Source organism: Aethina tumida, chromosome 5, assembly GCF_024364675.1.
Source record: "Aethina tumida isolate Nest 87 chromosome 5, icAetTumi1.1, whole genome shotgun sequence".
Lineage (NCBI taxonomy): Eukaryota > Metazoa > Arthropoda > Insecta > Coleoptera > Nitidulidae > Aethina > Aethina tumida.
Window position 1 is genome coordinate 23,466,154 of NC_065439.1, and position 27,441 is coordinate 23,493,594.

General features: G+C 31.9%; 1 protein-coding gene across 2 annotated transcripts; it reads left to right on the forward strand.

The window, feature by feature from the left end:
- On the forward strand, window positions 1–27,439 carry LOC109595623 (coiled-coil domain-containing protein 18). 2 transcript variants are annotated; one of them, XM_049967394.1, is made up of 9 exons: window positions 1–343; window positions 18,291–18,310; window positions 21,216–22,738; window positions 22,929–23,248; window positions 24,024–24,251; window positions 24,998–25,798; window positions 25,852–26,016; window positions 26,070–26,225; window positions 26,281–27,439. In XM_049967394.1, exons 3-9 carry the CDS (start codon window positions 21,217–21,219, stop codon window positions 26,473–26,475), a joined length of 3,387 nt encoding a protein of 1,128 aa, XP_049823351.1. In that variant the 5' UTR covers window positions 1–343; window positions 18,291–18,310; window position 21,216; the 3' UTR covers window positions 26,476–27,439. The 2 variants fall into 2 exon arrangements, with proteins under 2 accessions (XP_049823351.1, XP_049823350.1); XM_049967393.1 differs by lacking the exon at window positions 18,291–18,310 and having other exon boundaries at window positions 2–343.
- The last annotated feature ends 2 nt before the right edge of the window (window positions 27,440–27,441 follow it).

A 27,441-nucleotide genomic window follows, 5' to 3' on the forward strand; every position in this document is an offset into this window, starting at 1 on the left:
CTTTCGAACGCACCACCTCCGGTCACCACGTGGCTTGATCGATGTCCGGAGGGGGAGCATGCGTGCCTTCCCGCATTCGCTCCTCCGGTCTGGTAAATGCAGAAGGCGAATTCCCACCCAGAGAACGGGTCGAAACGCGGCAGAACGCCGGATCGGTTGGTAAACTTTCGGAGGCGCACTCGTTCGCATGCAACGTCGGGCGCTGCTGATGCGAAAGCTCCCTTTTCCAGAACCATGGTGCGCGTCGTGTTTTAACCGGCCACCCGAGTTTTGTGTGATATGAACGTTTGTTTGTTAATTTGCGTTAATTCAAGCCCTCTGGAACGGCCCGTCAGTTTTGTTGGTACGTGAGTTATCTGATACGATTTTTTGGTAGTGTTGTCCGTGTGTATACGCCCCTCGCACTAACAAAAAAACATTTGCACACTCGCACATAAAAAGCGAACTGGCTGCGTTAATTGAAACTTGTTTGGGTTGACGATTCAATAAATTAAAAGTTCCCCTGGGTTTTTCGCTCGGGTTCAATTCGTTGTGAACGGCACAACGAATCTCGGTCTATTGATTATTTTGTGCATCTCCCGATCGGTGAACGGAATCTGTTGCATATTCGGACAAATTTTTGTATTATATTATATTAACGTTCATTGGTAATTAAAATTAATGTCTGAGTTATTAAAGGCAACAGTGCATTGTACTTCATAATGAAAATATAAAATATTTTCTACGTGATATTTTCTTGTTATAATGTTTGTTATTATGGTTTTTAACCACAGCTTCCGTTTTCCTTATCGTCAAGTTGTGGCAATTAAAAGTAAAACACCGATTATCCCGTATTTTTTTGAAAATGGTTATAATTATATTAAGTGCTATTAGTAATAGTGTTTAATAACAAGTTACTCATTTAGGTTGATAAGATAGTAATTTATTAATTGAGAAAAGGTTGAATCAAACAATTGTTCATAGTAACTTAATAGAGTATTTTGGATTAAATAAAAATATTTTGTTTATATTGAATATATCCAGAGTGTCCCAAATTGGTTTTCCTGAGGTTACGAGATAGTGAAAAATTGACGTACCATAAGTGTTCAAAGTTCTTCTTTTAATAAATTTCGTTGAAGTTTTATTTAACTTATTGACATTTTTGACAGGCTCTTTTTTACGTAATCTTATTTACTTATCTCAAAAATATACCCTTATAATTTTGAAATAAAGTACTTTTTTATAACAAATGAAAACAATAATTGAATATACTTTTACAAATAATATCGAGAAAATATTAAGCTTTCCAAAAATATAACTTGTTATATATTAAATCATCTCCATCTAAGTTATAACGATATTTCTGGATATATAACATATAGAAAATACTATTTTTCATATATCAAATGTTATTAGTTATTTTAATTATTATTAACGTATTCATTGATACTGAACTCTTTCATTTTATTTTTTGACGTTTTCTACAGACACTTTTTTATGTAATCTTATCCACTTATCTCAAAAAATATATATTCATAAAATATCGACATAATGTATATTTTTTATACCAAATAAAAATAATAATTTAATCTACCTTTATAAATAATATCGGGCAAAAGTCAAGCTTTCCAAAAATATGTAACTTGTGATATATTAAATTATCTCCAACTAAGATATAACAATATTTTTGCCTATAAAACACATAGATGACTGACTGACTATGTTAAATCTATCAAATGTTATTAGTTATTTTAATTATTATTCATTATTTTATATTTGGACGTTTTCTACAGGCACTTTTACATGTAATCTTATCTATTTATCTAAAAAAAATATTACATAAAATTTCAAGATACTGTTTTTTATAACAAATGAAAACATTACTACTTTTATAAATAATATGGAAATAAATCAGGTTTTCCAAAAATATATAACTTGAGATATATTAAATTATTTCCAACTAAGATATGTTATAACAATATTTCTATATATATATGGAAAATAGTATTTTTCATAGGTGACTGAATGGTGACCAAATATTATTAGTTATTAACAATAAACTTCATTGATAATTTATTTGTAAATTAGTAATTTTGAGTCTGTGTGAATATAAAATTAAATTTTTAAAAACATAAACAAAATAATTTATGACATTATAACTCTTGATTAATTTTGATTGTCACAGCTATTTTTAAGATATTTTAGTTTTAATGTTTGAAAAAAGTTAAAATGATTTCCATACAATACAAATTTATGTAGGTAAGGTATTTCTGATTAGTTCTGATAATTAAAGAATGAAAAAAAAAACTTACTATACTTTTTTACCACTTGCTTCCAAATTTTGATAATCTATTTTAGAAAAACCCAGTATATGTATAATATACAGAAAAAATGTTAGTAGTTTGTAATCAATATTTACTATTATATTATTATTAATAGATATTTCTTGATCCTTAGTTATCACTATTTTATTAAAATTAGTAAGAAAAGTTTTAAACTTTTCACATTTTAAATGTATTAATATAATTACAGTTTATTTAAATTCTATCACTCTCTTACAAACAACAAACTTTAATGTTTATTTAAAATAAATTTAAATAATGTCAATTGTTATATTCGTACTTTAAGTGTAAATGCCAACACTGGTTTAAATACAGTCACCTATAACACAATCAAGAGCACTTCCCAAAAGGAGAAAAGCATTAAAACCAACAATTAAACTGTTAACATTGACTAATGTAGAATTGGAAAGCACTCGGAACGAATCGATCCGACATGGAATAGGATTCAGCATCCTTGGATCCGTTTCGCGAGTGCTGCACTCGACGTTGTGACACCTTTTTTTTTTTCGTTGTTGTTTTCATGATGTGAATCAGAACCGATTACGATTCGACCTTCCAAGGCAAACTTGTTTTCGGCCCGGACGCCCCGGGGCGAGTATCGATAAGAAGTTTCAGGTACCGCTAATTCGAGAAAAAGATCATTGGTTGCATTAAGTTGCAAATCGATAGAAATCCATGTCTGGGGTCATACTTTTGGGGTCCCTCATGTTGGGTGTTTATATGAGGGGTGGGTGTGTAGGGTGTCATGTGGTCCGTGTCATGCACTCGCCATGCTGGCGATTTATCGAAGTTGTCGAATTGTTTAGTCGGTGGCTATGGAAACCTTGAGAAGAAATATTTTACGGTGGTTGGTCGGCAAGATTGTTGTTGGGGCTTTGTGACCAGAATTACGAGCCAAGTATGCGATATAAGATGAGCTTATTAAGGAAATGTAGTGTTTAAAAGAATTTTTCACAAAATAGGGGAAAATTAAATGAAATTAATGAAGTAAATGTTTATTATTTCTTTTAAACTATTAATAATAATATGTACATACATGATAATAAACTGAATACTTAAAAGAATGTTTCGTTTTAATTTAAATTAATTTTATAATTATTATGTGTCTAAACAATTAAATCTCCCTTTATATACGGATATCTTTATTTACACGGTTTTTATATAACTTTTTATTCCGAGCGGGGTTCATAAGTAAAGCAACCAAACCGTATACTCAAAACAGTATACGTCAAATCAACTCTGATGGCATTTCATAGGTAAGAAGACCAATTAATGAAATGTATAATCCCGAGTACAATAGACCTACTGTGAAGTATGGTGGATTGGGCGTTATGGTTTGGGGATGTTTTTCTTGGATTGGCACGGACCTGTTAGTTAAGATAGATGGGATAATGGGTCGTTTAGTTTATCGTGACATTCTGGAGAATGTGCTTCCATTTGTCGAAAATAACATAAGTTTTAGGTGCACCTTCCATCACGATAATGATCTGAAACACATTTAAGTTAGTTAAAGAATGGTTCGCTTCTCAAGGAGTAAGCGTAATGTCTTGGTCAGCATAAAGTCCAAACGTCATTCCAATTGAAAACCTTTGGGATGAAATTGATCGAAAAATCCGTGCAAAAAGTCTGTAAAATTTGAATGAACTCTACGAAGAAGTTCAAAATCAATGCAAAGAGATATCGAAAGATTGATTGATTTCATTGAAAAGCTACTGAAAACAATGGAAAAAAGGTGTCTATTACACATACTGTATAACTGACAATAATATGGGTATATAAGCGTATAACAAAACAAATGAAAATTTCTAATTAAAAGACCAAACCAGCAATTCAAGAAGCTTGAGGAATATAAATTTGCCGTATATTCGGAAAATGGTCGAATCTATGCCACAAAGATGGTCAAAATTATAAAACAATATATTACACAAACTGTTAATGTTAAATAACACAATTAAAAACAATTAACCTTCAGAATTAAAGTTGAAATCTTCATGTCCAGCACAATTCAGAAAAACATATTAATTATATATATAATTAATTATTCAAAAGATGCACTTACATTTTAAACTAACCTTGTAAATTTGAGAAACATTTCCTTTATTTACAAGATTTTTTATCTTCTCTCTTGGTCTAATTCTGAAAAAACAATTTCCCATTAAATATTTCACAAGATTAATTTTACCTATAAGTCCTGCATTCAATTTGAAAATAGAGCAATTTATAATGATTGCCATTATTCAATTTGTCTCAATAAAATAAAAATAGAAGAGTGCAAAGTGGTTAGTCAGGATAAATGCAAGGTCAAACATATTGACTAAACTATTGAACAATTAGAAAAAAAATATCACATTGCCCACGATTAAATTTTAAATTTAAATTAATTTCAGTTTTATTCGCAACCTTACGGTTTCCAGTTTAATGGAAGACATTGAAGCAAGTTAAATGCCTTAGATGGCGGACAATTACCATCTAAAATTGGCTTAATAACCGTGACATTTTCACATTGAATAGGTGACTAAAAACCAAGCTCTTGTTCCATCGATGATATATATTTAACAGATTCGATGCGATGCGCAAATTGTGCACCATCACTTCACAGCGAATTAATCCATAATCACGTCTAATTGACGATTCATGCGGCTTCGGATTGAGATGAATGGAAGTAAAAGTAACATAAAAGCGTAATAATTGTTTAAGATCATTATTTTAATTTACTCTTTTTTATTCAAACATAATTAACGTTATTCAATTCAGAAGCATCCAAATGGGTGTGAAAAGAATCCGCCGCGAGTGAAAATATAGATCAGCCGGACTATTGGACCGAATTAAGAGGACGCGTTTTGAATTTATGCATAGAATCCACCGATAATTACATGTAGGTAAATTAATTTTAACCGTTATTTATTTTTAGTCCAGAAACGCGTATTTTTATACGGAAAATCCGTCATCTTTGCATGGTTTACTGCGTGTTTTGAGCAATAAATTGACAATTTTTAAGTAAAAAAGTTCAACACACCGAAACAGAAATAAACACAGGTGATGTAACTGCATGCGTGGTAATTTGTTGGTGTTAATTAGACCTGGAACTGGAATATTTTCACGAAAACGCTCCTATTTGAAAACAAGTGGGAAGCACTTGGGAGCTAGTCGTAATTATGTGGTTAAAAGTGTTTCTATTTATAGTTGAATATTCTCCTAAGTTATGTTCATAAAATAAATTTTACACGTTTACATTACAGTACTGAAATGAGTATTCAAAATATGCATAAGTCATTATTTTTCAGTATCCATAAATTAAAAAATATATAAATTATAAATAATTTTTTAAAATAATTACTTTTTTAATATCAGATGTTTATAGTTTCGTACTTGATACTTTCATAAATGTTTATAAAATAAATATTCAAGTAAGGTTAGATTAATGTCAGTTAGGTGAGATTAATATTTGACTATATATTAATCTGAGGTACTACACATATTACAGCAATTTTATGTATTTTATTTTACTTTTTATTACTGAATTGAGTCTTTAGAATCTACATAAATGATATTTTTTTAGTGTCCACAATTTAAAAAAATATATAACTATTTAATATTTAAAAAAATAGGTTAGGTGAGGTTATGTTTTCACTGTATTTCATTTAAAATATGTATAAACTTTTATTTGAATATATTACTTTGTTGTTTAATATTTTTGAAGGTTCCTTCTATATCGTATCTAATGTTTTAAGACAAACATATTCTCTATAGTAGAATAATATGGTTAGGTTAGGTTATCTTAAGTTAAGTTAGGATAATATTTGGCTATTTGATATTTTTTAAAAAAATTACATTAAGTCACAATTGTGAGATTTTTGCAAATTAATTCCAAAAAATGTATTTTACGAGTACCAATATTAATTTTATTTTACTTTTTATTATAGAAATGAGAAATCTGCATAAATTATAATTTTTCAGTTATTATTGGGTATTTCAGTAAATTTTCATAAAATAAATATTATAAATTAGGTTGGTTGGTTACATTTTATAAGTTATCATCACCTTAACAATTTAAAAAATGTATAACTATTAAATAGTTCAGAAAATGATAAATATTAAAAGTTAGGTTAGGTTTGGTAAAGTTAGATTTGGTTAATATTTCCCATTTAAAAAAATGTTCATTAGGTCATAATTATGTGGTTAAACATGTTTCTATACATATTCCTTTAAAAAATACATTTTACAAGATAGTATGTATTTTAATTTACTTTTTATAATTAAAATATGTCTTTAGTATCTACATTACAACTTTTTCAGTCTCCACATTTTCAAATATAAATAAACTTAAAATTTAAATTATTTTAGTTTTTAAAATAATTACTTGATTTTACATGTTTTAAGAAGCAAAAACATTAACGATATAAATATATTATTATTTAGTATTTCAGAAAATTTTCATAAAACACATATTATAAATTATTTTAGGTTAGGTTTAGTTAGATTAGGTTAACGTGTGACTATTTAAGTAAATTTTTGTGAAATGGTAATTATGTGATGAAAAATATTTATTTTTAATCATCATATTCTTTTAAATTTTGATCATAAATTAAATTTTATTTTTATTTATATTTATTATTGGAATGAGTACTTAAAAACCTGCATAAATCATAATTTTGTAGTACTCGTAAATTTAAAAATATATAAACTTTAAAATTTTTATTTGTATTTATTATAGACTTTAAATTATTTATAGGTTCCTGCTACTTAATATATAATATCTTTCAAGACATTTCCATTGCAACGTTTTCAATTTGTGTGCCATGTTTTATACATGTGATTGTGCAGAACCAATATAATCCAATATAATCTTTGTACTTAATCTGAATAAGTGAATAACCAAACAGTTTTCCGAGTAATTGTCAGATTAGAATTTAAAGTCGTCGTCGACCGACCGAGAATTTGAAATTAATCCAGAACTAGGTGCGGGGAAAATCGATATGATTTGGCCACAAAACGCTCCCCGTTATCATTGATGAAAGGCGGGAGCGGCACATTAAAGATAATTAAATCCCTCGTAAAACAATACTTCACAATTTAAATAAAATGTATGTCAGCGTGCACAGAGGATTAACGAAGTTCATCCTGTTACGATCATCGATAAACCCTCCGGATTTGTTCGATCCGCCACGCGAACTTATTTAATTGCATGCGAAGGAATTCAGTCGGTTTTATCCGTCTGGATAAATGTTACAATAGTTCGTTATCAAATTATTAATAGCTTGTGGAGTTATAACAGTTACGCAATTGTACATTGTGTTTAAATGGTGTTTGATAAACATAACAAAGACCGTCATCAATTATGAACCGACTTCGGCAGGTGATAAATTTCACATACAATACAGTTGCAATGATAATTTTCTTCTGAACTATAACATTACCGCAGGTTCATTGATCTTGTATCCAGAGTCCTTTATTGTGACAAGAATAACGCCATAAATAACAAGTATCATTCAATTGAACAGTACTAAACGCACAGCTTTATTGCTAAACGGGCCATTAATAAATCACGGCTTTTGCAATTGCCTTTTAACCGTTTCTAATGTGCCATAACTTCAATCCCTTGAAAATACGGCTAAGTGATCCAATGTAATGCAGGGTCCGGAAAAATTTTCCGCTGCTGTAACTTTCACCGCCGTTCTAACGAACAAATATCAAGGCCCAAGTGAACTGGCCAACCAAAAGTGCCGCTAACAATTTTGTTATCAGCAATGGACAGTCGGAACAACTGTACCCATCACCACTGACGCCGTCATAAATGCAAATTGTTGATGGAAACAACGGCGATACAAATCGTGGAGGAAATGAACGTGATTTCAGATACACAATGCACATTTAGCTATTAGCTATGCAAGCTGCATTTAAATATACCCGCGATGCGGAAGTAAAGCCCAGTTGAACAAACCAGTAAATCCCTCGTTGTCACAACTCCAATAACCTAACGCCAATTTCAATGAAATTACTATTGTTCTCAGGGTTTATGAGGTATTTGCCTTTTGAATTGTTTCGTGTCTTTGATCGTTGAATTTTAATGTTTTTCTTGTGATCTATTGAATTCAACAATCATACCTTTGGTGGCAAATTTTATTAATGTTACTATGTTAGTTTAAGATGAACGTTATAAATTTATTTTATATCCAAAATTATTAAAGAGATTTATTTATTTTTATTAGTGTGACATCAATTATATTAAGAATGTAATTATTAATAAAAATGAGTAAAATGACATGATTTTATAGGTAATTTTAGTTAATATTTGTTACTAAAATATGGTTATTTAGAATTTTTATATACTTTTATGAATTTATAGGCTAAATAATTAATTATATATTTATACAAATGATGTTCCTCCAATTGTGACAACTGTTTTAGACACACCAATTAATTATTTAATTAGACGTACAATTTATTGCTTCGTGAATTACAGAAATTGGCCAATTTATTGTCCAATTTTTAATTCACCAATATTTTGTTGGAAGATAAAATAAGTTTTATTATTCATCAATTTTCTAATAACTTTTTGATTATATGTTATTTCAGTATTATATTTTGTTAATTAGTTTACAGAAAAAAGTTTAATTAATAATTGATTACTAAAATGAGTGACATTTATTTAATGTAATTATAATTAATATTTGTTACTAAATACTCAGAATATAAATGTGTTATCTGTTTTTATTTATTAGTAATTTTAATAGTTCTTCTAGCTTTATACAAATTAGTTTTATACCCTTTATCACTTTAATTGTATTACCGCCTACAAGTAGTATTGTTGTTTATGTACAGTAATGGTCAAAATTATAGCAACTTATTAAAATGTATTAAAAGTATGTTTGTGGTACAGTTATTTATATTTTTCTGTTATTTTTGTGTTCTACTATGGAATTGGAGAATCTAATTTTATTCTTTAAAAAATCCATACATATTTAATAGTCTCAATATTAGATTTTGTTTAGTAGCACATTTAAATTAATGAAATTTGAAATATGTTTTTACATTTTTTGTATTAAAAAATTTGAGATAGAGATACATAAAAATATTTTTGACATTTAATTGTCAATTTATGTATTGTTTGACACTTTATAAACTCATCTTGGCTGAATATACTTAACTAATCGCCTTAATATCTTCACACCTATTATTAAGAACCATAAAGTAATACTCTTATGAAACGTAAACAATCCCAGTTTCCATTCACACAATCTAAATGAGAATGCGGCTTATTAATGCCGTTTCATCTGGAGGGTAACGAGCGATAATGCGCACATCGTTTTTAATTAAAATGATTTACGTATTTCAGTAATTCCGCGGGATAAGTGACTTTCAATCATCGTTCAACACTTTCTATTTTCTTCTGCCGTTTATAATAATTGTGAGAATATTCGCGTGGCCTTTTTTCACCAAATTTTAGAGGGGGATTATGTAACGTACGTGCCGATTAAATAATTGAGCCGAAAGCGTCGCGTAACTTTTATCGGTTGGCCTAGAAATCTTCCAGTTTTTTTATTCGTTGTGGTAGCAATAATGCATTACGTTTCGGGGCCAATTACTTCGGTCGGTGACATTAAAAAAGTTTCCCATAGGAATGCGTTACCTTTGTCTTAGCCAAAATACGACCAGGATATGGCTTTGTTTTGGTCATTCAGAAACAGGAAGACTGATGTATAATCGATGCCACGGTCAATTTCCGTCGATTTGTTTGATATATTTTTGGGCGTGTACCGAAAGCTCAATGAACCTTATTAATTAGCGTTAGTGCCTGTGCACACAGTGATAAGGAAAAATTGGCCAATGTTCCAATTAACTTCGTGAAGTCGAAGAAAGTGATTGTGCGGTCAATTATCGATCATAATCGTAAATTAATCGCCACAAAAAATCCCGTGCTAAACAGAGCAAAAGCTCTTTAACAGACCTTTAACAGTACATAAAAGCCCGATAATTTCTTTGACCTTTAAACATTATCAAAGCCGGCAGTTTTTTTTTAAGGAGATATAACCAAAATGTGGGTAACGATCAAGAACACGCGAATTGGAAATTATTTACAGTTATAACAGTTCAAATGCTGATAAAGACATTTCAAATTTTTGTTTCGTGTTATTTTATTTTTGGTCATGTACCACACTTGTTAACACATTTTAATAGGCACGAATGCTGTTTTTGGGAAGTTGTTGCTTAACATCATGTTTTGCTTGAGGGTAACTAATGAGTTAGTCATAAATATTTTAAAAATTATAAAAATTAATTATAAAAATTATTATAAAAACTATAATTATTATAAAAATTATAAATTTTGTTCAGTAATTTATAATTAATAAAATTATGCAACAGGTTATTAAATAAATGGAGAAAAATATATCTTTCCATTTGTTATAACCTACAACTATGGCCCACTATGATTAATAAACATTTCAAAAATGTACCATTTGAAAGTGATAAAAGCAACATTGTAACTGCTTCCATACTTAGAAATTCAATTTTTGATTTACGTCCAACCTAATAGGGTTTAATAGCCCATATCCATCTGGCAGAAATAAGTGTTTACGCCGTTGATTGATTGATCGCCATATTCCAGCAACAATCCGTAATATTTCATCTGAAAATCCAGTTAAACACTGACAATTTCATCACGATCTACTCTGCAAGCTTCACTTTTTATACAATCCTGCGAAACATCAACGTTAGTGCCACACAGAAATAACTCGAAATGCGATTCAAGAGGCGAAATATTTCTGTTTATATTTACATGTGAAACAAGTCGGTCCAGAAATAATCGGACGACAGATGCGGGACGGCGATACCCGTTTCTTCATCGTTTTGTTTCATTCTTCGACCAGATACTATGCAGTTTTTACCGGGGGTAAAATACGCTAAATGTGATCTATTTGTCGAAAACTGTCTGGACTCGAATATTTGCCGGGCAATTTAGAATGTTGTGGTATTTTTTAATTGACGTTAATGTGAATTTACTAGGAAAATAATCTTCGGATTATTTATGGGTGCGTGATCAATTATGCTTACATGATTCTGCCTTATTAAAGATAATTGAACTGATTGAAATGTGATACATCAGGAAATACGAGCAATTTGTCTTCTTCATTTTTCAAAAAATTATTGTTGCACAAAGTTTATGTTTCAATATATTTTCTACAAATACTCATAATTAGGGACATCGAAGTAGTTAGAGTTTGAGTTACATCAGAAATCTGGATACTAATGGCAAGATATATATTACCAATATATGTTTCAATAAGTAATGTAATCTCATGCATAAATTCATCAAAATTGGATCAACCAACAGAAACATTAAAAAAACTAATTCCTTAGTAAATTCTTGAGCCAATGGAACAATATTTGGATGAATAACGAAGTTATTGGATGAATAAAGAAGTCAAGCATTCAAAGTCATAGTCTTCTTTTTGTTCAAAATTTAATTAAGGGCTTATGGAGTGGCCAGCGAGTAGCCCCGACATAAATCCTATCTTTAAGACATTCTAGGGAGACGTATAAGAAATCTGGAATCAGCAAATAACCTTCAAGAATTAGCTTAACACATTCAGAGATAATGGAACAATGTATCTCAAGACTTGATCCGCCGTTTGATGTAATCACTGCCTTAACGTTGTGCCGAAATTCAAAGAAGTAGAGAAGGATATACTCACTATTAAATAATAATGTTATGTTAGTTTGAATATTAACGCATATTTTTATTTTTATTACTCCTTTCTCTCTAGGATCTGTACTATCTGTAAAATGTTTTTATATTAGTCTTAGTTTCAAATGACCAAAATTTCATTTCGATATATTTATTAAATATAAACATTTTTTGAAGTAAAACCTATTTTCTTGTGACTAGTTTATTACTGTTCCAAAAATATTTATTAAAATGCACCTGTCATATTTTAAAAGTTGTTACTTAATATCGCAAGTATTAATTAAAAATTTAATACGGATTATATAAAAAATCCACGGTTGAGATGACCAGGAAAGTTTTGAAAAATGGCAGTGAATTTAAGTAATTATAACAATCAATTATGTCACTGACCGTTTCAGAACGCTGATTACAGCCATAACTTCAATGGAACGTTCTGGAAATTTAAATTCCGATGCGTTTGATCTGAATAAAACTAGTAAAATTCCTAGTAGTACTGTGTACTGGTCAATTTTCTAATTAAATCGAACGTTACAGACGTAAATGCCTACACACTCTTACGGTCCTGGTCTCGGCGATCATTTTCTTCATTTTCGAAACGGTAATACTTGAAAGTAGCTCCCGAGATCACCGTTAGATTGGCGGACAACTATGGTAAAAATGTACCCGGCGTTATTGTGGGCAGTGGTTATTCATTACCTGCGGATGATTCAAGGGCAAATCCATGTTTGTGTGCAAATAATTGTGGGATGGTTCCATCCGTCGGTCTTTGATCTTTGCTGGCAGCAATTTCGAAAAGTTACGGTTCCCTTCAATCGATATCGCAGAGCTAATAATAGTGCTGCATCAAAAATGACCACCGACACAAACACAATCGTTACAATGTTGAGGGTCGATAAAACAAGACCACCTGGCTGTTACTTAAAGTGGACGAGTATCGTTATGGTAGTGGAGTGTTCGTTTGCGATGGTTTCCTTGTCTGCGACCTGTAACTGGACATTTACTGTCGAGTGCGTTGGAGATCTGTCCTTACCTAAGGTCGAACTTGGATGAGTCACGTTTTGCTGATTGTCTGGGCAAGGAACAAAAGTGAAAACGGGCTCGGACACTTCCTAACCGATGTCGTACAATTGAATGTTTTCGTTCAACATAGCATCTCAATGTAAATGTAAATAATGTTATTTGGAACACATCAGACTTGCACAAAAACACTTTAAGTGTCATCAGAATTAAATATATAAATTGCAAAATTAAAAAACAGAATGCAGGTTAGTGTGCACCTTGACATTTCGCTATTTACCATGTTACAAGGAATTATAATTAGTAAATGGGCATAATGATTTAAATCTATGCTTAATTATAGCCAAACTTTTACTTTATTTGAATAAAACAACAGCAATAAATTAACTGCAACAAGTGTCTGGCAATTAAAATAGTTATATAATAAATAACAAAACTATTTCTCAAATAAATAATATGGGACATTAATTACCTCAACATTTCCACTAAAATTGAAGAATAATCGCAAGTTTGTATTATTCTCAACAAACTGTAATTATTTTCTGAAATATTATTGTTTATAATTATATATTTTCTCTTGTATAATTTATTATTAATATTAAATATTTTGATAGAATAAAATAATCGAATAGTGGACAATAATGTGAAGATTCTGTTATTCTCAACAAATAATCATAGAAATAAAATTTGAGAATACTTATTTATAAAATTAATTTATGAAGAAGTAAAATTTTAATATAAATTGATTTTTTCTAAACTGAATATTAAATATGTTGTGAAAGTTATAAGTCTAATAGTGGAGAATAATCTGAAGTTTCTGATATTCTCAACAAATAATCATAGTAATAAAATTTAAGAACACTTAAATTTATAGAATTAATTTGATAAGAAGTAAAATATAAATATAAAATGATATTTTCTGTTTTATTAATGGCCTGTTTCCCTTAAAATTGGATATTAAATATGTTGGAGAAGTTGAAATTATTCTAACAGATAATCATAATAATAAAATTTGGATATACTTTATATAATTAAATTGTGAAAATGTAAAATATTAATTTAAAATAATATTTTCTGACATATTAACTACTTATTGTTTATAAATCTGACTATTGTCCTTAAAATTGGATATTAAATATGTTGGGAAAGATATATATATATATATATATATATATATATATATATATATATATTTCTCATAGAAATAAAATTTGAGAATAAATAAATATTAATGTTAAATGTTATTTTCTAACATTTTAACCGTTTATTCAATATAATTTTGACAATTGTCTTTAAAATTGATTATTAAATATGTTGGGAAAATTAAAATAAGTCAGTTTCTGTTATTCTTAACAAATATTTGTAGAAATAAAATTTGAGAATACTTATTTATAAAATTAATTTGTGAAGATGTAAAATATTAATGATAAAAGATATATTCTGACATATTAACTGCTTATTGCTTATAATTCCGACTAATGTTCTTAAAATTTAATATTAAATATGTTGAGAAAGTTAAAATAATTCCAACAGTGAAGAATAATCTGAAGTTTCTGTTATTCTCAACAAATAATCGTGGATATGGAATTTGAGAATACTTATTTATAAAATTAATTCGTGAATAAGTAAATTATTACAGTTCAAACAGTGAAGAATAATAAATAATATAAATGTTTCTGTTATTCTCAACAAAATTAATTTGTGAAAAAGTAAAATATTGTTCCATTATACTTTCTGACATAATAACTACTTATTGTTTATAATTCTAACCATTCACCTGAAAAATTAATATCAAATATGTCGGAAAATTAAAGAAAAAGATGAATGTTTCCATTATATTCAACAAATATTAATAGAATTTTAGAATTAAATATTAATGATATTTTCTGACGTAGTAACTACGTTCAAGATTATCAAATCGCATGTCCTTACTTCGAATAAAAATAGTCCTCCAATTACATACAATCAGTTTCGACTTCATTCACAATAAAAATGCTGCTATTAATAGTTAATTCGATTTTTATCATGGCAAAAAATCCCATGGAATAAACAAACGTTAATAACCGTTTCCTGTGTTTAATATAAAAAAATGCAAACACAAGGACGCCGATTCATTTAATTGATCTGGTTACAATTATATCGTTACAAATAAAGCGCATCAGAAACGTCTGTCTGCAATGAAAGCGTGTTTCCACGTCATATCTGTTGTTAGATATAATACCTCACAGATGCATCTTTTGAAACAGTGCATTGACACCGTAATACATACATATATGCATCAAACACATGTTGCAACAACTGGAAAAATCGCTGACAATAAAATAAACACACGTAAACCACAAAAAATAATTTAAGTTACTTTCATTGTTATTTTTCAAACCATCGTGATTTTTAGTGAAAGCTGCATGTGTACAACGTAAAAATGATTCAATTACAATAAATTCCAGTGGAATATGCAATTATTCGCATATTACAGATCATTAAACTTATCTTAAATCTTGAGAGATTTTCTCCTTTCGAGCCCACAAATCATCTCCGATGTATAAAATATCCGGACTAGACAATAGAAAAATAATGACATGTTTTGTTTGCATTATGCATGTAATGAATAAAACCGGTGCTTAAACATCATGGGGGAACTCACATCATCCTGTTGTGTAATGCCGTAATTAGTAAATTAAATTAAGAGCTATTTTTGGAAATATGTGTTGGCCCTACCTAAATGGACTACGACACGATTTGACGGCGAGGAATTAATTTAAAACTTTTCCGACACCTGATTTGTATCCACAAACAGTGAAACAATACTAATGCATTACTGTGCAAACAGTTTCCTTCTCAATGGTGCATGTTTTCTTTTATCACAATGGACAATTTCAGCAAACACCTGGCGGAATATGATCATTTATATGCAACGATATTTATCTAGACAGGATATTAATTGTGACTGGAATAAGTAGATTTTAATTACTTAATATACAAAAAACAGAAAATACGTGAAACACTTAATCTTGCTTTAGCACATAAATATAATTATAATGGAGTTAAATTTCCCATATACAGTGGTGGCCATTATTATAGCAACTTTTTGAAAAGTTAAATATTTTAGCCGTCACTCTCTTATTTAATGTAATATTAAAATAAAATTAATTTATTATTGTTGTTTTATTATCTACTATAAAAACTCTTATTCCGTACATATTTTAAATATAGTAAGTTTAATTTTTAAAGGGATTTTTAATGATTAAATCTGTGTTATTTAATATAACATTGACACTTCTTCAATATATGAAACTAAATTGTTTAATATATCCCTGTATATATACTATCGCTCATACGTAGAAAAATTTTATTATTATTAATAATTATAATAAGCAAAAGACCGCTAATAAATAATCGATTAAACTCACAGAGAGCAATGAAAGACTATAAAGTTCCTATATTTTTGTCCACTAGTAAAAAAAAAGTACGCAATTTTCTATAATTATGACCGCTACTGCATATTTCTTTTAACACTTATGGATGTTTACATAAGTCTATTAAGACAGTTTCACTTCTTGCACTGATCTTTTCCTAATGGACCACAAACTGCATTAAATTCCTCTTCGAACTGAATTAATCAACGGAAAATAAACAAAAACGTCACCACAACAGAAAACGACTGTCGTTCCGCGTTTATAAATAGTCCAAAACCGTTTTAAATGTCAGAAAAGATTGTTGTTATTTTGAAATGCTATTTGGCATTCAGCTAAAGATCGCATGTAAATAAAACATTGGATCTTTATCAACTAGGAAGGGAAAGCGAAAGTCATTGTGCACACACACATTTTTTTCGTACCAAAATCAGCCGGGCACTTTGGAAGAACACAAAATGGGGGTAATGAGTTGTTAGACGATGCAATTACCGGAGATGCAATTAAATTTCTTTCGCATCCTGGATTAATTGAATAAATGTTTTTCTAGTGTGAATTTCAATCAAGCCCCTTATCGGACACTAATTCCTTTTCGATTTGCCGTTGCCCACGCAGATGTGGGAGAAATCCGCCGTTCAAGTATTAATTGTTCTTTTGGAAACTTGTCCCCGTGTCCGAGGTACATTTATGGCAGAATCGTTAATGAATGTGCATTATATAATGGCCGATGCCATTTTCAGATCACCAACCTTGGCTGTCCTTCGGTAAAAGCCTCATTTCGATTATGTTAGTCATAATTTTTTCTTAATTTAATATACAAAAGGGGTTTCGACGGTGTGTTAGTCATGTCTGATTCAAGAACACTTTCAATATTTACTTTTCATAATCGGCGGTCCGACCATATGGCAAGACGTCTTGTTTAACACCACTTCGCTCGAGTGTTTTTCAAATGTTTGATAACCGTGGAGATAAACCGTACAAATTACATCACTTTGCAGTAACCATAAACCATTTTAAGACCGGTGGAAGACGTCTTACCCTCTTTAAACTACATCCTCCTTCATTATACATTAGGTCAACATAATATCTCGATTTTGATTATGTAGTAACGTATCTATTAGCTACCGGAAGAAGTAAATTAAACATAAATATGTTTTCACTGTTTAACTTTAAAATAACTGAGTAAAGAAAAGTCAAATTCAGTTTTGAGCTCCTATTCAAAATTAAAAAGTTTAATGATAAAATTAATTAATAGACACGTGAGAGAATATTTGAACTATTCAGTAATCTCCATCATTAATTATTTAAAAGTCTTCACAAGATATTGATTTATTTATTTTAAATTTAAAAGCATTCTCTTAAGTTTTTTTCTTATATTATCATTCCAAGAATGTTTTTTCCTCATTATTATAAGCATCAAGCTGTTTATTTTATTTATCCATTATTTTATATTACATTTCATAATACTATATTCCCACGTGAACAGAACGAGGAAATTGTTGGATACTGGAGATACACAAAAATGCGAGGAATCGGTATGATTGGCGTGACGGAATGACTCAATATTGGCAATAAACTTCCCTTATATAACTTGGTTGTTTTAAAATTAAGATATATGGAATTAGCATAGTGTTGTGATTTAGAAATTTTTTTAATACAATGGTTTCTTCATGGAGTAATTAAGTTGAGGCAGTGAGAGTTTTTGCTGTTAATTAACAATAATAAATTTACAATGTATTGTTGTTAAGTCCATCGTGTTTTAACACAAAAGTTAAGATTAGTTTTTAATGTGGAAATAAATGGGTCGATTTATTTATTACGGCAAAATGTTTAAATATTTGTTTGTTGCAGATAAAAAAGTTTTTATTGTGGTGAGTGAACAAGACATAAATTAACAAGTCAAGATTTATTATGCGCATGTTAAGTTTAAACTAAAATTTTCACATAATATTCTTACATTAAATAAAGTGTAGGTACTTATGTATGTGTATAATTAATAGAGCCAATGGTATCCCCAAAACTCGCATTAATATAAAAATTAAAACGTTTAATGAGTACACAACGACCCAACTTATAAAATTAATGGTCCAACTCAATTAACCCCATAACACTGATGAAACTTTATAGTTATAAAGGGAATATATCTGGCTTAAATCTACGAAAAGCCAAGACATGCTCCATTAACAATCTGAAGATAAAACAACAGTAGTCAGCCGTTGATCAAAAGAACGTGGCTGAAGGCATCGAGGCATGTGCATAATAATTACGGATTCTTAAAATAAACAAACCGACGTTTATATCTAAATAGTTGCCAAAGAAACGGCAACAGAAACCTTTTTAGAGCCCACATGGCGCAACAATTACACATTGTCCGTACAGCTGTAAGTTATGAATCGTGTTTCAAAGGACCCCAAATCGTCGCTGAAAACCGGCACGACATCTGAAAGCTGGTTATTTGGTACATGAACGATGCGAGAGAGAAAATCGCCGTGATGTGTTATGAGATACGTCTCGCACGTACTTCCTAGAAATACGGAAACGGATTTCGTTTCGCCTTATATTGCAACGAGATCAGTTTCTAAAGCAATCATTTTTAATATGGCTATCGATCCGTTCATACATTTGAATGCGCATTATTGTCCGGCTTCGAATTAGGTAACGATTAAGGCAGGATATTAAATTATGCAGTCGCATATTTTACAATTAGATTTAATTGGAAAATGTACTTTTGAATATTACTGTAAATTTCCATGCTTAGTGTTATTTTAATAAAGTAAATAAGATTTTTATTTGGTGCATATGAATATTAAAAGATGTTTCTAAAATAGGGTCAGCTGGGAACACGTCCAGTAAAGAAGAAAATCTAAAAAATAAGTAAATACAGCAGTAAATAAAGATTAATAGCTTTAAAAAATATTGATAAGGTTAGAAAATAGGACGACCAAAAGAGGGGAACACCCAGAATCTAAGCTACTGACTGTATCGTAATGGAATAGATTTATTGTATTGTATTGTAGGTATGTTGCAATTTAGGATAATACACACCAAAATTAAACAATTAAATTAAAGGTAAAAGAAATATGAGAAATATTTTAGAAACACCTTATATGAATATAACCTCTTAATAATTCATACATCTTGTAAAGTTAATTACTGATTGCAAATAAGTAGTTAGTGTTGAAGTCAACAAATAATGTAGAAGGAATTACGCAAGAAGCTTTTGTCTAGACCTTACAACCAGAGAATCTTACATAAGACAAGTTGATATCCTTGAGTTTTTTGTTTGTTCTTAAAAATTAATCAAAAATTAAAAATGATTAATTACCACACTACTAATTTCTCATTTAACAACCAAACTATTCAGTGTGCATCATTACAATGGTGCTTTAGCCATCCGTAAAAACGTCACATCATCTCCGGGATGTAAAAGGAAGACTTTAACACTCCAGTAATTTTTCACTGTTCACGATTGGCCACGCCAATTTACAAACAAGCGGCTGTGCAAATTCCGCCACATCTTTGAGAAATTATTTAGTTGTTCATACTTGATGTATTTATAGAGCTTATGCAGTTGTCATACCATTGACCCCCCAAGTTGGCACTTTGCGGGGTTATAAATATAATTTTAACTATGAACATTAATTTTGCGTAAAGAGTGACTTGGTGTTATAATTAACTCACTGTGTTCATAAATAATAGTAATAAAATCCGTAAATTCATTAGAATTTCCGCGGTAATCCTTCGAATCCTGTTGTCACCGATTCTTGTGTATCAAGGCGACAATTGCTGTTATCTCATTAACTAAGTTATGAACGATTGGAAACCTTTCAATTAAACATGTGATCCGCTGATAAATTTATTGGTGCTATAAAATTCATTTGGTTATTACCTTGAGTTTGTTGACAGCATCGATCGGATATTTAATATTGTTTGCACCAGAGTCAAACTCAATTTATGATCAAGTTCAAGGCAGATTACAAAATGAATTTGTTATTTATCGGTGGACGATCGATAACTAACTATTTTGTCACTTTAAAGTGCGTTTCATATCTAATTTACTCGACGAGACAAATTGATATCGGTGATCAATCACGCTGCAATTCAAACAGTTCAGAGCAAAACAAGTACCGCGACATGGATGCTTGTTTCATTATTAGTTGAATCGCATCACTACCAAACCTCATATAAGAGTAGCCAAGCACGACGTTCTCAGGAAACATAATCGCTGATATCTGACGGTTTTTTACATAAATCGGAGATAAAACGTTTCAATTCAGAACGGATGAGACTGTAAACATTATTTTATTTTGCGGATTGTGGTTACATCCTCGTTTAGATGATACGGTTTCAGTTGTAATATGAAATTTAGGTCCTCCGCTAGTTGTTATGTCCAAAGCAGACTTTCAGTCTAGACGAGAAAAATTCTAGGTCGTATCTCGTTTCGTGAGGATCAGATTCCAGTTGAAAAACGATGTTTTTGTGTCAGGCTCGGTTTCCACTGAAGTATAAGGATGTGGGCTCATTTAATAAAATTTAATCTATGGCCGCATTATGATAAAATGGATGATAACTAATATTTATCGCCTTCATCCTTAGAATTTGAGGTGTGGGTCTGGATAATTTTCATTGAATACACATTTTTTCATTAAATTTCATAACATTTCCTGTGCCAAACACGAGACTAAGATATAAACACACATGGCACACAATATGTGTCAGCGTTAAAACCGTCCCTGTGATTAAATAAATATATTTATAGCGTACTATTTGTTGTAGAATGAATAACCCGATCGTCGACAACATGGAAACTGAGTCGTCGTTGAACCGTTCGACTGCCGAAACGCAACTTCCCGCGACCGATCAGAAACAAGTACTCGACGACAGCTGCGACGAGGCTGATAACACGATACACGCTTTCAACGCTTCGAACGCTAACGAAACGGTCATCGAGAAGATCGGCGATGTTTCAGTGATCGAAAAGACCGACGAGGAGCCGCCAAAGCCGAAGAAACCACCCCATTTAGAACTGCACGTGCAGTGCGACAATAATTTGGATCTGGTGAAGTGCGAGGGCAGTGATAGTGGTGTGGAAGTGGTCGAGCATTTGGACGCTTTTGTCTTTCAGAGGACTCTCAGCTCTAACAGCGGTAACTCCCACGAGTTCGATACAGTCGTTTGTCCGCGATCATGTGATTCATCAATAATCAGTTGTTGCTCAAATTATGATGAAGCCTTTAATCTACTAGTGAGAAAAAACTCCACACTTTTTGAAGACTACACCCGCAACGGGGACGTCACCAGTGAGAACGGAAGCGAAAGCTCTTCCCTCAGTGGTACCACCACAAGAAACACGAAGAGGAACTTACTGAATAGTTCCAAGAAGAAAGTCTCCGTGGCTGACGCCAAAAACAAATTGAATCTAAGCAAGGACAGATCGCGTCCTAAACCTCCGGTAACACCCAAAACAGTACCGGTACGTTTAAAGTCGGCGGACCGTTCTCAGTCCAGAAACAGTTCCGTTTTGTCCAAAAGTCCCAGACCAAAAGTCACACCCACAAATCTCGATTTATCTGCTAAGAAAGACTCTAAACGACCCTCTTCCGCACGTACGCCATCAACCACCAGGACCCCCCAGGTGACTCCCACAGACGACGGTCGTTGGCCCTCCGTCAACTCCAAGCCCGCCCCGTTAATGGCACGTAGTTTGAAAGGCGCAATTGACCCAACCAAACCCAAACCCATAACCCAAATGGAGACCAAAACGATCGAAAAGTACGCCACCCTCCCCAGAAGGAAAAAGGAGAAGTCCGCCGAAAGCATCAAAGACCCTCCCAAGAAGACCAACAGCCGCGAAAGCAGCTCCAATCGTTTAAGCGTGTCCAAAAAACTCCCATCCAGAGAAACGACACCGTCTAAATATTCGATGTACACAAACAAGGCAAAACAAAAGGTAAAGATCTACCACGAAACCAGCATCCAAACCGCCCTAACGATGACGGATGTCGAGAAAGCCCTGAACGGCGAAGTGGTCACGCTGAAAGATCCGAACGAAAGGGAAAAGTGCCACGCTGAGGTTCAGGTGGACATGAGCCAGAAGGAACTGGAGAAGTTGAGGGAACAGGTCAGACTGATGACGGAGAAGTTCGAGCATTTGCAGGGGGATTACAAAGCTCAGACTGAAAAACTGAAGGAGACCGAGGACAAGTTGAAGGCGGAGGCGTTGGAAAAGGAGGGGTTGAAGCAGGAGCTCGAAACGAACACTCAAAGGGTGTTGGCTCTACTTGGAAGTGACAATAATGGTGAGTAATGGTTTTCTCCTTAAATAATACTGCCCTGTTGATACTAGGTCTGAGATAAAGGTTATCTATAAGAATTTCTATTTATAAAAAATTTTTTGATTTAGATAAGATGATCAAAATAAATATTTCATGGACTTGTATACTCACTAATATTATAATTTACTAAAATAGATTAATTAAATAATTTCAGAGGCGGATAATTCGAGTGACAGCCTCTTAGTGCTGGAAAATCGCTTCCAAAATGTGAGTCTGGTGGTTATAAGACAAGAAGAGGAAATTTCAAAGTTAAACTCGCTGATCAGAGCTTTACAAATAGATCTGGACAAGAGCATGGCGGCTCAAAAAACACTTCTACAACATCAGCAAGAACTGGAAGCAGAAAGCATTGAGCTGCAGGATTTCATGCAAGCTGAAAAATCTACATTGACGGATGCCTTGAAAGAAGCTGAGGTTGAGATCAAGAGGTTTAAAATGATTGCAGTTCAAAAGGAGAAAGAAGTATTAGATAAGGTAAGTTGAGAAAGTATGTTTAGTTAATTTTTCAATTGCCTTTCGTTGTAACTTATCATGGAACCATAGATTCGTTCATTTTTAGACTGACGCTGGTGAAGACTTTCCAAATTTGCACAATCGGACTATGTGATTTTTTATTAAATTGTATGTTTACAATATTTAAGTCCACACGTGGATTTTTATTGTGTTTGTCTGAATCTGTAATTTATTGTAATGATCCCTTTATATATAAATATATTTTTACATTAAATTGGAACTGCCAATTATTAATCCAAATTTATGTAGTGTGGCGTTTTTCAGGTCAATTTAAAAGAAATATTGTTAAAATTATATTTTCTCATTGTCATTGCAAAAGTTGTTCATATAATTGGTAAGTATTTCAATTAACACCTGTCGATTATGTAAATAGGTTTTTACATCTGCCGCAAAATGTCAAGAAATTTAATAAACCTGACCAATTAATTTCAGTTCTTTTACGTACACCAGTTTATTTATTACAAACAGGTAAAGGTTTTCTTTGCCTTTCGTCAGGCAGTATTTCTTAAACCAAAAAATAATCTTACAAACACAACTCTGTCGCTTATTGTGGCTCGTTATCCAAGTCACATACATCCACAACTCTGTCGTTTCGTTAATTAAACCACCAGATAAGTATCTTTTGTGCCACATTCCGCCACATCCCTCGTACGTTCTTGTAAACCCGCATTCATCGCAACAATCCGCGCATTCATACACGGTACAATTCAAAGGGGGTACGTTCTCGATGTTACAGCAAGATGAATGCAAACACCTGGTGCGACTGAGCGAACAAAGGAAACAGGAACTGCTTGGTGTCCAGGCGCGTTTGACCCACGTGGAGACCAAGAGTAGGGAGTTGCTTGTTCAACAGGGTAGCTCCGTTTCGGGGGCGGCTGTCGCCCTGTCCGCCCTCATCGGGCGGCTCGAAGGACTGGTGGATGAACTGGTCGCCGCTTACAACATTTCGGATCAGGAACTTGATGTAAGTTTCACGTGATTAGATAGTAGAATATTAAATTAATAATAATTAAATTATTTTAACAGCTCACATAGAATAAAAGAGTTATGGCTAAAATATTTTAAAACACTGTATGTTCAACTCAATTAAGAAAATATTGAAGAAAATATTAAAATATATCTTATTGAAGAAAATATTAGTTTTTAGATCACAGTACAAAACAACATTAGAAAATTAATGTTATTTTAACACTATAGTATTAAGAAAATAATTAAAGCATTGTCTTCAAGTCCAGATTTGAAATGGAAATATTTCAGAAACTTCATGAAATGAACTAAAAATAGATATATAAAAACAATAAAAATAAGGCAATAAAGCTAAATTATTGTCGTAAAAAAGCAATAATATTTAAACAAAAAACTACAATAAAATCAGGAAATAATATTTTCAGTGTAATAAAAACGAGAATATAATTTGATCTGTAGTACGTTGACAATATCTATTACACAATTCTTACATTAACCGTATATCAAATTTCACTGGATTACAAGGATACACTTTTAAAATAATGTCATACCGTTAAGCTGATACGGAAACTTAATTGCTTTCCAAGGTTTTGCGAAACACACTGCAAGAACTGTTCTTCACTTTATTAAAACGTTTGAAATAAAAGGTTAAGGTTTATTCATAAGATCACCTTGCATTGAACTGAAAAATATGTCTACGTCTGTTGCTAATGTTAAATACAAATATCTCTATAATTTTTTCAGGACGTCATCTACCACAACGAAGCCTACAACAACAGCAGCAGCAGTCCGGAATCCACGCCGGAAAAGTCGCGTAAACTGTTCGCTGACAAGACTCCCTCGCCGAAGAAGGGCTCGTCGTTCGTCTCGGCGGTGATCAACGCGATCAAAAACGCGGCAGCCCAAACCCCGTTCTCCAGCCGCGATTACAGCGGCGACAACCTCTACACCGAACACTCCAGCTCCAACGAGATGCTGGATTCCGAAACTGAGCCGTGTCTGATGATGGAACATGTGCTGGAGGACGTCGTGATGCCGGACAGTCACAGTCACAACATGATCTCCTCCGGACACAGCATGTTGACGTCAAGACTGACTCACAGCGAGAGCTTGAAGGATTTGTCTCAAGCCATACTGAACCGCCAACTGGCAGAACAAACTAGTCTGAGCTACGCCGGAAGTTTGAACACCTCATTCACTAGTGAAATGGCGTCGTTGACTGACTTTTTCCCCTCGATTTCTCTGGTGGACCAGGTTATTGATGTGGACAACGTCATAACGAGACTGTTGAAAGTCATCAGAATTATACAGCTGGAAACTGATGACAGTATGAGCGAACTGCAGGAGCAAAGAGACGGTTTGGCTGAGCAAATCGATAAGCAAAAGGAAACTAATAAGGTTGTGGTGAAGCAGCTGAAGGACTGGGAAGTATTGGGTGCACGTTTGAAGGGAGAAGTCAAGGAACTGATGGCGCAGTTGAGCAGGAAGAACGCTGAAATGGACAATCTTAAAACTGAATTAAACAATCAACGTGAACAAGTCGAGGTATGTAATATTTAATAAATTTACTAATAGTTATTAATGTTGTTGTTTTATAGAAATTAAACCAGGATGTGTGTGAATTATCAACGGCGTTGGCTAAAGTTGAACTGGAAACGAGGATTAAAGAGGAGGAAGTGTCGGAAGAAATTAAAAAGTGGGAAAAAACTGGAGAAATGCCCACTCCAGATATTTTGGCACGGTTTATAGTTTCCCAAAACGAGGTATTTGTATAATTATTATAGCTGCTTCGTAATTTTATGCTTTCACCTTGCAGCTGCCAATTTTAAAAGAAAAACTAGCCGAAAAGGAAAAACGATTAAGTGACGCTAGGAAAGAATTTTTGGAGAGCAGGCAGGTATTGAATGAAAGCTTCAAGAACGCAGTTAGAGAAGTTAAGAAACAATATGACGCAATTGATAAAGCTTTAGAAGTAAGTATACATCTTACGTACATGTAAAATATTAATATATGTATTTTTTAAATAGGTTCTTAACAAAAACCAAGCAGTGGTCCAACAATACCCACCTTTGGCACAGCTCCAGCGTGAGCTCGAGGATATTAGTTTTCAAACGGCTTCAGCCATGCCTATTGTGGCCCCATCGGACTGTAACGCGAACGCCGCCCTTTTACAAGCGATCGGAAACTTGGAGATAGCCGCTCCCATCAACACCACTGCCTAACACAAAAAATTGTAGAGGGGGTGAAAACTGTTGGCTTATTTTAAACCCATGTGCCTGTGATTTAATTAATCAATTCGTAAAACTGACTCAGGTTAATGAAGTGCAGACGAATTTAACGTAAAACGAGTTGACCATTTTAATTTTCTTGTTATTATATGTCATTTAAATTATTATTGTTAATCACAATTTCAATCAGTGTGTAACAAATTAATTTTTTCTTTTATTGTATAATATATTGAATTTGTCCACTAGACTGAAAATTATGATCTCAATAAATTGTCTCTTATATTAAATAGTGGAAAAATCCAATCTGGAGTCATCACTACTTTTATCCTTATTAGCGTACTTTTAATTCTACTAAAAGTATGTCATTAATTTTAAATTATTGAAAACATTTCTTTTTAAATAAAGAAAAATGTTTTTATTTCTGACCATTGTTTAAATTTTTTAAATACACAACAGTTTTCACCCACTACGTAGATGTACCAGCCACATTTTTGTAGCTCAAAAATTGTCCTGTTATATAATAAAAATTGACCAAATTTTTCCCCAATTTTAGTGTTGTGATGTTGAGCTATAAAATGTATGATGTAACTTGTTGATATTCTGAATTGTAATTGCACTGTACCGACATTGAATGCCATTGTTTTTAAACACTTGTAAATAGAATTTTTCCTATTTTGTATATTTTATTATGTAGTTCGTTAAGATTAATAATTTTGACTTCCTAGAGATAAAAAAGGCTGATCCACGCCATCTTACTAAAATACGTCCAATACGAATTTTTCTATGTTTAGAATTAGAAGTTTTCGTGTTATCGTAACGCTTTTTTTGTTTTTGAAACGAATCAAAATTGTATTATTAATTTGTTAACGTATTATTTGGTGCTTAAGACAAAATATATACATATTTTTAGAATGTTTGAAGCAATGCCATTATTGTAAATAAATTTATTTATTAGTAACT

What these genes read in the sequence shown, in the direction of transcription:
- LOC109595623 (XM_049967394.1), top strand. Translation starts at nt 21,217, where the DNA reads ATGAATAACCCGATCGTCGACAACATGGAAACTGAGTCGTCGTTGAAC. An exon ending in ATCAACGTGAACAAGTCGAG is followed by an intron (nt 25,799 to 25,851) that starts GTATGTAATATT and finishes GTTGTTTTATAG; the next exon opens with AAATTAAACCAGGATGTGTG. An exon ending in CAATTGATAAAGCTTTAGAA is followed by an intron (nt 26,226 to 26,280) that starts GTAAGTATACAT and finishes TTTTTTAAATAG; the next exon opens with GTTCTTAACAAAAACCAAGC.